Below are 16,265 nucleotides of genomic sequence, written 5' to 3' on the forward strand. Positions count from 1 at the left end.
AGCAGTTTAGAATTTCTAGCATATGAAGTATAAAGTAAAGAAGCTAAAGTGATGTTCCCTTAGAAAGGTAAGCAGGAGTGGAATCCTGGAGGACCTTTCATACTTCATTGAATTATAGAATTTAATGTTTTAGTACAAAAAACAAAAGAGACTAGCATAGTGGATAAAAGCACATCTTTGGCAGCAAAGCTATCTGGGTTTGAACTTCAGCCTTTTGCTAGCTTTGTAACTTAGTCTTCTTTTGTGTTGTATGATTTTTATTCTGTAAAGGGAGAATAGTAACAGTAATCACTCCATTAATGAGTTTAATGAGTTTAATTCCTCCTTTAAGAGTAATAAATTTAATCACAGAGTATTTTAGAACATTCAATAAAGCATTAACAGCTGATATCATTTTTATTATTAATTTTATATTGATGCAGTAGACAGGCCATTCTGGCAGCCTGTATGGAGGATGAGTTTTGAATAGATTAGAATCAGAGAGTGGAGAAACCATAGGGAAATTAGTGTGCCCCTTTAGTAGCTTCCATTAGCATGTGCTGCATACCTCTGTGATATAGTCCTGTGTAATGGTTTTAGTGAAATCAAACACTTTATGGATGGATTTTATGTAGACTGGACTAAATGAAACCTTCTCATCTTGTTTTTTAAAAAATTTACTTGGCATAAACATACTAGAAAGATGAGCTGTGGAGCTTCCAGGACCTTGCATGGCATGACTAACCACTGAACCTGCTATCTTCAAAGTATATTTCAAAACTCATTTCCTGAGAAGGTAATCTGGAGAAAGGGAAACCAATTGTTTCTCAGTAGATGATTGAAGATAACAACAAGGTTGGGTTCTAGCATGGGTTTGAGACTAATAGGGGCTATCTTCTGATAGTTACCATTTTATTCTAAAACTCGGGTTACACATATCGCTGCCTATTTTATGTTGAATGTGATCAGCAGGCAATGGGTATCATGAAGGGATAAAAAAACCAGGCTGTGGATGGAGCTGTCCTACCTATTTAGGTATTTGTTCCAAAATATACTGTAAATATCTGTTCTCATACCTATAGGAATACACTTTATGTTAGTTTACAGGTCTGTCAGAAAAATTTACTGAGGTCATTTATGTAAAAACATTTGAAAAAATCCAAAGATACTTTAAAAATAAAATGATTTTTACTTGTATCTGTCCTTTTATTAAATGAATCCAGCAAGAGTTGGAAGATAGGCCAAATAATCACCTGGTATGCAAGCTACCCTAGTTTTCATATAATTCAAAGTTTGTTGGTCTGCCTTTGGGGAACTCCTGCTTCCAGTGAAAGCTAGGGAAATACACTTGGGTCTTTTTTCCTGTTAAGATGTTCTTTTAAATTATTTCCCTGTGTTAATCTCTGTTCCAGAAAGCTGAGGTTTCTCCAAGTCTGACCACTGATGAGTGAGGCATTGGTGTCCCTTTTTCCAGTACTTCTGGAAGGCCTACTCATAAACTCCCTGGATAAGTGAGACACATCAGTGCCCCAACCAAAGTTTTGAGACGTGCCTGAGAGACTTATATCCATTCAGTAGTTCTTCCTCCACCTATTTCTACACTAAAGATGGACCTAAAGCTAAAAAATCCTGACTTCTGGTACAGTCTTCATGGACATGTTCCAGGACTTCTGGACTGGGACATGGGGAATGAGTTCTTCTTGCCTTGTACCACAGACCAGAGCCCTTTAGCTGAGCAGAACCTTGCTAAATACAAAATACGAGTAATGAAGCCCCCAGAAGTACCCCAGGAGTGGAAACTTGGTCCTGATGAAGATGCTCCTCAGTCTGAACCCAACTTGTGGATGTGGGTGAACCCAAACATTGTGTGCCCTCTCAGCAGCCAGGAGGCCCTAAAGCCCAATAGTAAGGATCTGACAAGCATGGCTTCTTCCCCTCAGGCACCCACAAAAGATGAAGAGTCTAACTTCTCAGAGGCTCAGGGAGTGTTGGAGTCCCTGCCACTTTCCTCCAGTGATCAGTCTCCCCAACAGAAGCACCTCTTCTCTTCCCCAAGTGACTGTGAGCTCACAGAAGAGGAAGCTGAGGAACAAGAGGACAAGTCTTCTGAGGCCCTCATGGCCCTTAACAAAAGGGACTGCTTCCAGAAGCCAAAGCTGTGGCAAGCTAACAACCAGGAAAGGAAATCCTGGCCACGGCCCCCACTCAATTATAGCCATCTCATTGCCCTAGCATTAAGAAACAGCCCTCCTTGTGGTCTTAATGTGCAACAGATCTACAATTTCACTCGACAGCATTTCCCCTTTTTCTGGACAGCTCCAGATGGCTGGAAAAACACCATTCGCCACAACCTCTGCTTCCTAGGCAGCTTTGAAAAGGTGCCAGTCACTGTTCAGGATGAGGCTGATGCAAAACCTCGCTCTTGCCTCTGGAGGCTCACCGAGGAGGGACACCGCCACTTTAAGGAGGATACCCGTCTCTTAGCCTCTGCTAGAAGAGAGAGCATCCAACAGTGCATGAGCCAACCAGATTTGATGTCCTCCCTCTTTGACCTTTGAACAACTGCTCCCTTTCTGGAACACTGCCCTCCTTTCTGTGCCTACCCATGTTCTGATTGACCCTTTATTAATCCCTCAGCCTACCCTGCCTGATTGCCAAGTTGGTCTTTAGCTAGTATTACAAATCTGGTGTTAAATAAGGTGAAAGGTAGGTTCAGAGGAGGTGGGACTTCAATCTAGGTGGGAAATCATTGAAGACTTCATCAGGGTAGTGGCATTTGTTCTATATTGAACAGAGGCAGGAAATCCCAGAAACAATGGCATGGAAGCTAAGGAAAGAAGGGAATATTTTTGTGGAAGAAGAATTCTGTTTACTTCCCTGTTCAGAGCTGTTTCCGAAAGCTGAGGTTTCTCTAAGTCTGATCTCTGATCAGTGAGATATCTATGCCCCTTTTTCCAGTACTTCTGGCAGGCCTACTGCTGAGCTCTCTAGACGTGATATACTACATCAAACAATGCATCAGCAGAAGTTTCGAGAAATGCCTGAGAGACTTCTGGCCTTTTGGATGTCTTCCTTCACCTATCCCTACACTAAAGCCCCAAAGCTGAAAATCTTGTGACTTTTGATACAGTTTTCATGGTCAGGTCCCAGAGTCACTGTATGTTCACACATGAAAGAAAATGGTGGCCTATAAAGTGTAAAATATATGATGGACCCAGACTCTGGGCAACCTTGAGTACCTCATGAAGATCTATACATATAAAAAGAATTGGGCCTGACATTTAGTCACTTTTTAAGTGAGCCATTTTATTCTTCAGATCCTTACTTTTCTCTTGCTGGTCTTGGTCTGCTCATCCTTGTTCTATTTTCATCCAGTTCCAGTACTGACAACTAATTCCAAGCAGCTACTTTTCGTTTGAATATTGAAAAACCTTGAATTGCTGCTGTATTAACTCCCAAGCTTTTTGATGACAATGCTTGGTTTCCTCATTCTTTCATTCACCAAACCTATATTGAGAAAATGCCAATATGTCAAGGTCCACCTTAGGTGCTAAGGATAAAAAAATGATAAATATTAGTGGGAGATAGATAATCCTTATGTAGATATTATGAAACGTGAAGTTGTCATGGAGTTGAGAGATTATTCCTGGGAAATATAAAAAGCATCAAAAAGAAAACATTTTTTGAGCTAGTTTCCAAGAATAAATAGGGATTTGTTGAGCAGATAAACAGGAGAAAGGACATTACAGGGGCAATAGTGTTAACAAAGTGAATGGGGTATTTGGGGGAATGATAAGTTCAGTGCAGTTTAGTTACATTAAGGCCAAGAATGGCTGTAAGAAAAGTAGCCACAAGACATTTTATGTACCACTTGGGTATTTAGACTTTCTTCATGGGCTTTGGGGAATCAAGAGGTATGAGTGATGTGTTACAAAAGAACAAAAACAAAAAAATGTTTCAGTATTTGGTTTTCTAATTTCAAAATTTATATTTTTGTACAAATAAGCTTTTGTAAAAAATAAAATGACTTTGTTTTCTATGTTTATTTATTATTAAACAAATATATACTAACTAAAATCTAGAAAATTGATTTTAAGTTTCCATTTAGTTGTAAAACTTTCAATAATGGGGATACAAAAATTTCTGTTAAATACAAAAACAATTCAATATTTAAACAATTGACTGATTGCATTTCTAACGATTTACTGTAGCTGATACGCAACCATTTAGGTTGTATTTCAAAAGCAAGATATTCAAACAATTCTTTCAAAAGCATAATTGTAAATGCTACATCTGTATCATAGTTGTTCTGTCCAAATTTATAGAATGTTTTGGGATTAATAAACATATTGTGTTTACAAGTAGTCAATGTTTGCTGATCATTTTCTTCCCAAATTAACACTTATAAGAAAAAGCCTAAAAATAACAAATAAAAAAAGAAAAAGAGACTATTCTGAAATTAATGAAACTATGTTTATAGCAAACCATGTTTCTAATATATCTACTCTGTAAATTTTCCAAACAGGTCAAACTTTCATTTTCAGAACTGAACCTGAATTTTTCTGCTGCAACTTCACAACTTTGAGCATTGAATCCCTTTGTTTAGTTTTTTTCCATGATTCTTCTTTTTGCTCTTGTTGCTTGGAAAAAGCAATCATTGGATCATTTCTTCCAGTCATCTCTGATGATTCAAGTGAAGAAAAGTCTTCCTTTGGAGGAAGTTTTTGCTCCTGCTTTTCCTTCTTTCCAGTATCCTCACTAGGATACTGTAAAACTACTGTTTTTTCTAGCTCTTCTTCATTCATTGATGACACCATTGCTTGCTCTGGCATTACTAATCTTTCTATTGGGGGCTTCAAAACAGATTGTAGAAGGTAACATATTCACCACTCACCACATGAATAAAATCTTTGTAAATCTCAGTAATTACTTTGAAGATTGGCAAAATGGTATATAGCTGAGAGTCTTTTGCTTACACTGGCATTCTTGTCAGTGAGTTTGTGTTTTTTAAAATCCTGCATTTATTTGGACATTTATAAAGGTTAAGCAGAATGAAAAAATAATAATATGCTTGGCATAGAATTATGTTTTAAACTAATATTATTATCCATTGATCCCACACTGGGGTTGGCATTTGTAACATCAATTTGAGAACTCCCCTGGATAAGTCAGTTAAGTAACACATTTTCATGCCTCTTTTCTCCTAGTAAGAGATTTCATCCTCTTTCACTGTAACTGTATAAGGATTTCTGTTAAACTTAGTTATCAAATCTCCCTCTTATTTCTTCTGAATCCCACAATTCTGTATCATCAGGCAAATTGGTTTTGAACATTATCTCTGCTACCAAGTATGTTTCAAAACCCTGTATTTGGGAGTTTGAAGGAGCTTTGAAATCAGGCAGCTCCTTTTCTCCAATTTCTTTGTCAGTTTTAGTAATTTAAAAAACAAAAACAAAAAACAAAAAACTTGCCCTCTGGTCGCCCATCACCCTTACCCAGGTAACTGTTATGATACTCTGCCAAAGCAAGATTCTTCTATGGATTTGAGCTCACTTTTCAGGTTCTTTAATACTGACTTCTTTAGGGAGGCAGTGGAGAAGGCAACAGCAACTGATAGGGCCATTGGGCTGGCATGTGCTGGGACCATGGAGTTGGAGTCTCAAATGGCTGTAGGAGCAGATTTGGGGTCTGCAATAACAGAGTAAGGTTCAGGAGGGGTAGCAGGGTTGGTGTGGATTTCAAGAAGGAATGAGGGGACAGGAAAGGTTTGTTCAAGGTGGGAAGGACGGGCAGGGCTGGATTTGGGCGCTGAAGCACTGACTTCCTCTTCGTTGGCAGTGATGGGGTTACCCAGTCAGGTATTGCCGGTGGGATAGGTGGAGGATGCTAATGAAAGCATTTTCTGAGATATAACTTAACTCCACCTCCTCACTCTTGTACCCTTTTATGGCAGCCTATGGCAGCTCTCAGTGTCTGGTGGTCACCACTCAGAGTGAGGCTAAGGCAACTTTTGATCACATTGTAACAGTGGTCCACTTTATGCTTTGAATATAACCGTTGCTGCTCTGCTACAGCAACTTATTTTTTAAATATTAATTTTTTAGTTGTAATTGGACACAATAGCTTTATTTTATTTATTTCTTTTTATGTGGTGCTGAAGATTGAACCCAGGGCCTCGCATGTGCTAGGCAAGTGCTCTACCGCTGAGCCACAATCCCAGCCCCCTACTGCAACTTATTTTTAAAGTGGACTTATTTCTTTCTCTTCCTCTCACCCTGCTCTTCCTTAATATCTCCCCCTCCCTAATCTCAGGAGAAACAGGATTACCTTTCTTCCCAATCCTTGGCAGAATTATCTGTCCCTGAGTATACACCCACCATAGGAACAAAGTAATTCAGACTTTGAGGATGTACCAGTATCTCCCAAATTAACAAGTGAATTACAACTCCAGACCCAGAACCAGTGGAATGTAGCCTTTGAGTCATCTCTTTAAAAGCCCCTTGTTCCTAGTGATGGGCAGAATTACAGCCTCTGGGACTGGAGTCCCTTGTGTTTCTTCTTTGCTAGAAGAGCAAAAAACCTTCTTTTTTTTCTTTTCTCAAAAACTATGTTCTTGTTATTGAATTGGCATCAGGAACAAGGACTGAGCTTTCAGCAACAATATTTCTAGCCCTCCAACCTAGTACTGACAGTAACAGGTTACCCTCAACTGCATTACAACATTGTACAGCTGTAAGAGAAAAAAAAATGGTAATGAGGATTGAACCCAGGGGTGTTTTACCACTAAGCTACATCCCCAGCCCGTTTTATTTTTGAGACAGGGTCTAATTAATTGCTGAAGCTGTCTTTGAACTTGGGATCATCCTGCCTCAGCCTCCTGAGTAGCTGGGAATACAAGCATGAGCTAATGAGAAAGGCACCTGCCTAATGAGAAAGGGTTTTTGTTGTTGTTGTTGTTTTGTTTGTTTCTTTGTTTTAAGAGGGAGTAACATGCACATTTAAAACCTGGAACTCACTTCATCAGCTCCACCTCCCCAAATTGCCTCCAACTCCTCTTCAGTAGCATTGGTGAATTATAAAGACAGCCAGTAGGGACTCTAAAAAGATTAAATGTATGATATTATCAACAGCCATTCCCATCCTCTTTCCATATAACCAACCTGCAGGGATTTATTTTGGGCAAAACATTCTGATTTGAATTAATAATGAATCACCTGGCACTTATGAAGGAGGAATCATTCCTAAAAACAAAGAGTGAGAAATGGGACAGTGTTTGCTCCCTTAAAAACAAGATTAGTTTGGTAGGAACTAGAGCTAGGTGTAGCAGAGAGAAGCAAATAAACACTCTAGACTTGATCAACTCCATAGATTATTGTACTACCCATAAGCAAGTTTTTCCAAAATCTCTTTCTTCTCATCTGTAGGATAGAACTAATATTTACTTTAAGGATTGCTATAAAAATTAAGGAGGAGTTATGTGGAAAGTTCCTGCTATATGATAGGTGTTATATTGTTTATTCTTGCTTTCTCACCATTTGGGAGAATTGCAACACAGAGAATTAAACCCTCTTGACTAGAGGTCAAACATGCCTAGCTTCTGTTTTTTCTCTTTAACTTACTAGGAATAAAAATGTCTATGGATTTGTTTAGCCTGTTAGTCAATAAAATAGAGAAAGATTAGATTGATTGAAACAACTAGAAGACCCCTTGCTACATCCATTAGACCAAACAAATGCTTTAGCAGGGGATTTTTCTTTTTCACTTCCAGAATTCTATTATTTGAACAGTAAGTAGGTATATATCACACAAAATTTCAAACAATCTGAAAAAGTGTAATAGAGAAAATTTAGTTCTGAACTCTTTTTGATTGTAACACTTCTAAAACATAATTTATTCAATCTGTTAAAGGCGATTTTCAGAAAATCATGGCTCTCATGCAAGTATAAAAAAGAACAATTGTTCCTCATTCAGTGAGGAAATTTGAAATGTTATAACCAAATCAAAGAAAAAGATTTATTGGTATTAAGAGAATATTCAGTTGAATTGCAAAAGTGGTTTTGCAACTGGGGAAGTTACAACTGAACCTGAAGTATGTAACAAGACATCAAAATAACTTGAAGACAATGAACAGTCCTAGACTCAAAAAAACTTGAAGGCCTATTATAATCAATGAATAATTTTCTATAGAAATACAAAATGTCTCTTCAGTAATTCCTACATCTTTAATAAAAAATGGTCTTAAGGAAAGATTATTCTTGCTTACAAAACAACAAGACTGAAGTCATTAGATTTAGCCTAATTGTTTACATAGCTCCACCAAGACATTTGTAAGTTTGATTTTCTGGAAGTTTTTATACAAAAGGTTTGTTTATTTATTTATGATAGCAGAATGCACTAAAATTCTTATTACACATACAGAGCACAATTTTTCGTATCTCTGGTTGTATACAAAGTATATTCACACCAATTCATGTCTTCATACATGTACTTTGGATAATAATGATCATTACATTCCACTATCATTTATAATCCCAAGCCCCCTCCCTTCCCCTCCAACTCCTCTACCCTACCTAGAGTTCATCTATCACCCATGCTCCCTCTCCCTATCCAACTACAAATCAGCCTCCTTATATCAAAGAAAACACTCGGCATTTGGTTATTTTGGATTGGCTAACTTCACTTAGCATGATATTCTCCATCTCCATCTATTTACCTGCAAATACCATGATTTTATTCTCTCTTATTGCTGAGTAATATTGCATTATGTATATATGCCACATTTTTTTATCCATTCATCTATTGGAGGGCATCTAAATTGGTTCCACAGTTTACCTATTGTGAATTGTGCTGCTATAAACATTGATGTGGCTGTGTCCCTGTAGTATGCTGTTTTTAAGTCCTTTGAGTATAGACTGAGGAGAGGAATAGCTGGGTCAAATGGTGGTTCCATTCCCAGTTTTCCAAGGAATCTCCATACTGCTTTCCATATTGGCTGCATCAATTTGCAGTCCCACCAGCAGTGTGTGAATATACCTTTGTCTCCACATCCTTGCCAACACTTATTGTTGTTTGTCATTATAATAGCTGCCATTCTAACTGGAGTTAGATGAAATCTTAGAGTGGTTTTGATTTGCATTTCTCTAATTGCTAGTGATGATGAACTTTTTTTATGTATTTGTTGATTGATTATATATCCTCTCCTGAGAAGGGTCTATTCAGTTTCCTGGCCCATTTATTGAGTGGGCTATTTGTTTTTTGGTGCTTAGCTTTTTGAGTTCTTCATATACCCTAAGATTACTGCTCTATCTGATGTGTGAGGGGTAAAGAATTGCTCCCAGGATGTAGGCTCTCTATTCACCTCACAGATTGTTTCTTTTACTGAGAAGAAATTCTTTAGTTTGAATCCATCCCACTTATTGATTTTTTATTTTAATTCTTGCACCACAAGAGTCTTATTAAGTAAGTTGAGGCCTAATCTCACATGATGCAGATTAGGGTCTACTTTTTCTTCTATTAGACACAGAGTCTCTTGTTTAATTCCTAGGTCCTTGATCCGCTTTGAGTTGAGTTTTGTGCATGGTGAGAAATAGGGGTTTAATTTCATTTTGTTGCATATGGATTTCCAGTTTTCCCAGCACCATTTGATGAAGAGGCTAACTTTTCTCCAATGCATGTTTTTGGCACCTTTGTCTAATATAAGGTAATTGTAATTTTGTGGGTTAGTCTCTGTGTCCTCTATTCTATTTGGTGCCATTACCATGCTGTTTTTGTTACTGTTGCTCTGTAGTATAGTTTAAGGTCTGGTATAGTGATGCCACCTGCTTCACTCTTCCTGATAAGAATTTCTTTAGCTATTCTGTGTCTCTTATTTTTCCAGATGAATTTTATTATTACTTTTTCTATTTCTTTGAGGAATGCCATTGGGATTTTGATCCAAATTTTCCTTGGAAAACTGGGAATGAAACCACCATTTGACCCAGCTATCCTTCTCCTTGGTCTATACTCAAAGGACTTAAAAACAGCATACTACAGGGACACAGCTGCATCAATGTTTATAGCAGCACAATTAAATTTGTATACTGCTTTTGGTAGTATGGTCATTTTGATAATATTAATTCTGCCTATCCAAGAGCAAGGTAGATCTTTCCATCTTTTAAGGCCTTCTTTGACTTCTCTGTTTAGGGTTCTGTAGTTTTCATTGTATAGATCTTTCACTTATTTTGTTAAGTTGATTCCCAAGTATTATTATTTTATTTTTTATTTTTGAGGCTATTGTAAATGGGGTAGTTTCCCTTATTTCCCTTTCTGAGGATTTATCACTGATATACAGAAATGCCTTTGATTTATGGGTGTTGATTTTTATATTCTGCTATTTTGCTGAATCCATTTACTACTTCTAGAAGCTTTCTGGTGGAACTTTTAGGGTCTTCTAGGTATAGAATCATATCATCAGCAAACAGTGCCAATTTGAGTTCTTTTTTTCCTATGTGTATCCCTTTAATTTCTTTCATCTGTCTAATTGCTCTGGCCAGTGTTTCAAGAACTATATTAAATAGAAGTGGTGAAAGAGTGTATCCCTGTCTTTTTCCAGTTTTTAGAGGGAATGCCTTCATTTTTTCTCAATTTAGAATGATGTTGGCCTGGGGCTTAGCATATATAGCCTTTATGATGTTGAGATATGTTCCTGTTACCCCTAGTTTTTCTAGGGATTTTAATATAAAGGAGTGCTATATTTTGTAAAATGCTTTTTCTGCATCTATTGAGATGATCATATGATTCTTATCTTTAAGTCTATTTATGTGATGAATTACATTTATCTATTTCTGTATGTTGAACCAACCTTTCATCCCTTGGATGAATCCCACTTTATCGTGTGCCGAAGTCTGGCTTGGCACAAATCAGGAGCCACTTGTCAAAAAGAAACTAACTTTATTTTTAGAACTACAAACGTCAAACAAAACAGCTCCTCAGGGAAAAAACCCTCAGAGCCCAACTGCCACCACCGGCTTCCACAAGCCTCTCCCCCAACACACCAGCCTCTCAACCTCCCACACTCCTCCTGCTCTTGAGGCCGATTGGCTGGGTTGCGTGGGCAGAGCCAAAGAAGTCACCCAATGAGCAGCTCCGTGGAGGAGCCAATCAGCTAGATGTTGCTGGGGCCGCTGTGAGCCAATCATCAGCTGGCAGTCTGAAGGGCAGGGAAACAGCCCAATGAACATCACCGCAGAGGAGCCAATCAGCTAGATGTTGCTGGGGCCACTGTGAGCCAATCATCAGCCGGCAACTGGAAGTTTGCTGGCAGCTGGATCATCAGCCGGCAGCTGGAAGTTTGCTGGGGCCCCTTTGGCTGTGGCTCTCAACATCTCCCCCTCTCTGTTTAAACAACAAGCATGTGGCTTAGGGACCGTGCCTGCCTTAGGTTGTCCAATACTACATATGGTCCTTACCCGTCTTCGGATGAGCTGACCTCAGGGCGTCAGCCTCCTGTCTTAGGTTGGTACCATTGTAATTGGATCTTACCCGTCATTGACTACCGGTCCAGTATACAGCCACACCTGTGGAGAGGTCTCAGGGGGGGGGGTGAGGTTCTTTGCCTCACCTCTATTGACCCCCAAATTTTAGCTGAATGATCACGACAAGCAGAAGGGAGGAAGATATACCAAGTCAATTTACGGCTCCTTTTGGGAAAATTGTACCACCGATGATATCATCAGCAAAAATACCCCAACACTACCACAAGTCGCTGCACCAACAGATAGTTCACAATGCATACAAGTGACACATAGTTCTGTAAGCAGTTCAGTGCAAGTTCTGTAAGCAGTTCAGTGATGGCTATTGCAGAAACTGTAGATTAGTTTTATCTTTGTCTTCACCGGCACAGGGATGAAGATAGGAATTCTGGCAATAATGGCTAAAGAAAAAATTAGGTAACATTCCAGAAGACACTAAAAGAAAACAATTTTCTTAACAATTTATATTATCTTCATCGGCACTGGGATGAAGATAGAAATTCTGGCAATAATGGCTAAAGAAAAAATTGTGTAACATTCCAGAAGGCACTAAAAGAAAACAATTTTCTTAACAATTTACATTATCTTGAAGAGAATTATTAAATATAATGAAAATGAAAGGTGAGAGTAAACAAACAGATCTGTTAACCTCCTTTTTTGTTTACATATTAAAACAATTCTTAACAGTTATTTACCCAATTTAAATTAAACCATTTAAATCACGTGAATAAAAAAAAATATTTGGATCCATCTTTTCATGAGCGCTCATCATATATGATATATGGAAATACGTACATTGGACATACGTACATTCAAACATATAACACAAAACACAAGTGTGCACACATAATATAAAACATACAACACATAACATAATAGTAAAGGCCTTATAACTTTTTACAAGTAAAATCTCTATTGCAATGTTTAAAAACTCTATAGTCAAAAAAAAAATAGAACTGATCAGCAAAACATTAACCTAGGTCTGTATGAGCTCAAAAAAATAAAATAGAACTTCATGATATGGGAAAGGGCAATAATAAAATAGATATTGAAAAAAGCATCCTGGTTCTGTCGCAGATGTAAGGATAGCCAAATTGGAGTTTTGGATATCAGCTATTATGGATTTGAGCTAAATCATCTTCTTTTTGGTCTGTAGAAATCGCTTTAGTTAATCTCTCTGGAATCCAAATCGGCTGCTGTTCTCCCTGTGGAAACACAAAAACAGACCCCCGACTCCAGACAATCACTGGGTCAGGATTTTAGTTAATCTCTCCGGAATCCAAATCAGCTGCTGTTCTCCCTGTGGAAACACACAAACAGGCCCCCGACTCCAGACAATCACTGGGTCAGAACCTTGGTTAATCTCTCTGGAATCCAAATCGGCTGCTGTTCTTCCTGTGGAAACACACAAACAGACTCCCGATTCCAGACAATTACTGGGTCAGGACCTTTCCATTGTCCTGTTAGAATATCTTTCCAAAGTACCTTGGGCTTATGTACATTTTTTGGACACATATGCCTTTCTGCAGCACTAAGTCCTGATGAATCCAAATTTAAAAAGTTTAGAGTAAAAAGGGTTATTTTAAGTTTATCTTTGGGGAATATATACCCCTTCCCAATTCCATCTTTTTGCTTTAATAAGTACATTTTAATAGTTTGATGAGCTCTTTCAACTATGCTTTGTCCCTGTGGAATGTATGGGATTCCTGTTATATGAGTAATGCCAAATGATGAGCAAAATTGTTTAAAAGAAGTAGACGTATAACCAGGGGCATTATCTGTTTTTAACTGTTTTGGAATGCCCACAGTGGCAAAATTTTGTAAGCAATGAGCTATAACATCTTTAGTTTTTTCGCCGGCATGAAGGGAGCCCATAAAAAATCCAGAAGAAGTATCAACTGTAACATGCAAATATTTTAATTTTCCAAATTCTGGCAAGTGTGTGACGTCCATCTGCCAAATATGGTTAGGCATCAATCCTCTAGGATTGACTCCAAGATTAACTTGTGGTAAAAAGGTCACACAATTTTGACATTGTTTTATTATTTGTCTAGCTTGTTCCTTAGTTATTTTAAAACGCTTTTGTAAAGTATTAGCATTGACATGGAATCTTTTATGAAAATTTATAGCTTCTTCTAGTGTAGAGAAAATATGTATGTCATGTGTAGTTTTATCTGCTAAATCATTGCCCAAACTAAGGGCTCCAGGCAATCCTGTATGTGCTCTGATATGTCCTATAAAGAATGGATCTTTTCTGTCCCAGATTAAACTTTATATAGTGGAAAACAAAGAGAAAACAGTAGAAGAAGGGGAAATCCTACCAGCATCTTCAAGGGATACTATAGCATTAACTATATACTGGCTATCAGAAAATAAATTAAACACAGAATCTTTAAACATCACAAAAGTTTGTAATACTGCATTAAGCTCTACCTTTTGAGCTGATTGTTTGGGTACTAAAAATGTAAAAGTTTGATCAGGTGTAACTATTGCTGCTGTACCATTATTTGACCCATCAGTGAATATATTTGGAGCATTCATGATAGGTGTTTTTCTTGTCATTTTTGGAAAAATTACAGGATGCAATGACCAAAAAGACAATAAAGGATTAGATGGTAAGTGGTTATCAAATGAAACATTAGATTTGCACATTATTATTGCCCAAGTATTTAACTCATTAGCTAATTCATCAATTTGATTCATAGTATATGGAGTAATAATTTTATGGGGAGAAATTCCAAACACTGCCTTTGCTGTTTTTATTCCTTTGAGTATTAATTGTCCTACAGCCTCAGGATACCTAGTAAGAATAGTGTTAGGAGAATAAGATAAATGTATCCATAATAATGGACCTTCTTGCCAAAATACTCCTGTAGGAATATTTTTTGTTGGTAGTACAATAAATAATAAAGGCAAACTTATATCAATTCTATCCAAATGCATATTTTCCATATATGTTTCAATGATTTTTAATGCCTTTCTTGCTTCAGGCGTTAACATTCGGGGTGAATTTGGATCTGATAGACCTTTTAGGATATCAAATAAAGGTCCCAATTCTCCTGTTGGAATACCTAGATAAGGCCTTATCCAATTTATATCTCCTAATAACTTTTGAAAGTCATTAAGTGATTTGAGTTGATCTACTCGTATTTGAATTTTTGGTGGACGGACCATGGTTGAGGATAATAGAACTCCTAAATAATTAATTGGAAAATTTAATTGTACTTTATCTATTGCTATCTCTAGATTATAATTTTTTAATAAGTTTGTAAGTGTGGCATAACATTCTAGCAATGTGTTTTTAGCTTTGTGTGCTAATAATACATCATCCATATAATGAAATATTTGTAGTTCAGGATTTTGATTTCTAAGTGGCTGGACTACTTTGTTAACATAAATTTGACACATAGTTGGGCTGTTAGCCATCCCTTGAGGGAGTACTTTCCATTCATATCTCTGATCAGGACCTTCATGATTTAGTGCAGGGATAGTAAATGCAAAACGTGGACTATCCTCAGGATGAATTGGAATTGAAAAAAAACAATCTTTAATATCTATAACTAAAACATACCAAGTTTTTGGCAAAGCAGACAATTGAGGAATCCCCGATTGAGCAGGTCCCATAATGACCATTTCATTGTTAATGGCTCTTAAATCTTGCAGTAATCTCCATTTACCAGATTTCTTTTTGATGACAAAAATGGGAGTATTATGGGGAGATACAGAAGGTTGTATATGTCCTTCCGCTAATTGTTGTTTGACCAGATCATGGGCTACTTGTGTCTTTTCTTTAGTCAAGGGCCACTGAGGAACCCATACTGGTCTTTCTGATTTCCATGTAATTTTTATTGTCTCAGTGGCCCTTTGTGAAAATCCAACCCATGTCTGTCTGTTTCTTGATCTATTTGTATTGGTGCTGCTATACATTGTTCTTGTTTTTCTAATCTTTTTCCTTTTTTCTTTGCATGATGTTTTTGATGTTTTTGTATTCAATCTGCCAGAATTTTATTGAGAATCTTTGCATCTATGTTTATTAGAGATATTGGTCTGAAGTTTTCTTTCTTTCTTTTTTTCTTTTTTCTTTTTTTTTTTTTTTTTTTTTTTGATGTGTCTTTGCCTGGTTTTGGAATCAGGTTGATATTGGTCTCATAGAATGAGTTTGGAAGTGCTGCCTCTTTTTCTGTTTCCTGAAAAAAATTGAAGAGTATTGGTACTAGTTCTTCTTTAAAGGTCTTGTAGAACTCAGCTGTATATCCATTCAGTCCTGGGCTTTTCTTGGTTGGTAGACTTTTGATAGTGTCTGCTATTTCATCACTTGAAATTAATCTGTTTAAATTGTCTATATCATCCTGATTCAATTTCAGCAAATTATATGACTCAAGAAATTTGTCAATGCCTTCAATATTTTCTATTTTATTGGAGTACAGTTTTCAAAATAATTTGTAATTATCTTTTGTATTTCATTAGTGTCTGTTGTGATACTTCCTTTTTCATCACGTATGTTAGTGATTCGAGTTTTCTCTTTCCTTCTCTTTGTTATCATGGCTAAGTGTCAGTCAATTTTATTTATTTTTTCAAAGAACCAACTTTTTGTTCTGTACATTTTTTTAATTGTTTCTTTTGTTTCAATTTCATTTATTTCAATTATTTCCTGTCTCCTGCTGCTTTTGGTGTTGATTTTTTCTTCTTTTTCTAGGTCTTTGAGATGTAATGTTAAGTGATTTATTTGATGACTTTTTCTTCGTTTAAGGAATGAACTCCATGCAATGAACTTTC

The 16,265-nt window shown here is 37.0% G+C and overlaps 1 protein-coding gene across 1 annotated transcript; it reads left to right on the forward strand.

Moving 5' to 3' along the window:
- The first annotated feature begins 1,327 nt into the window (after window positions 1-1,327).
- Window positions 1,328-4,308, forward strand: Foxr2 (forkhead box R2). The gene has a single exon (XM_005340805.3). It carries the CDS (start codon window positions 1,587-1,589, stop codon window positions 2,535-2,537), a length of 951 nt encoding a protein of 316 aa, XP_005340862.1. The 5' UTR covers window positions 1,328-1,586; the 3' UTR covers window positions 2,538-4,308.
- The last annotated feature ends 11,957 nt before the right edge of the window (window positions 4,309-16,265 follow it).

This window comes from Ictidomys tridecemlineatus, chromosome X (assembly GCF_052094955.1).
Source record: "Ictidomys tridecemlineatus isolate mIctTri1 chromosome X, mIctTri1.hap1, whole genome shotgun sequence".
NCBI lineage: Eukaryota > Metazoa > Chordata > Mammalia > Rodentia > Sciuridae > Ictidomys > Ictidomys tridecemlineatus.

Coding starts and splice junctions, on each gene's coding strand:
- Foxr2 (XM_005340805.3), top strand. CDS start 1,587: ATGGACCTAAAGCTAAAAAATCCTGACTTCTGGTACAGTCTTCATGGA.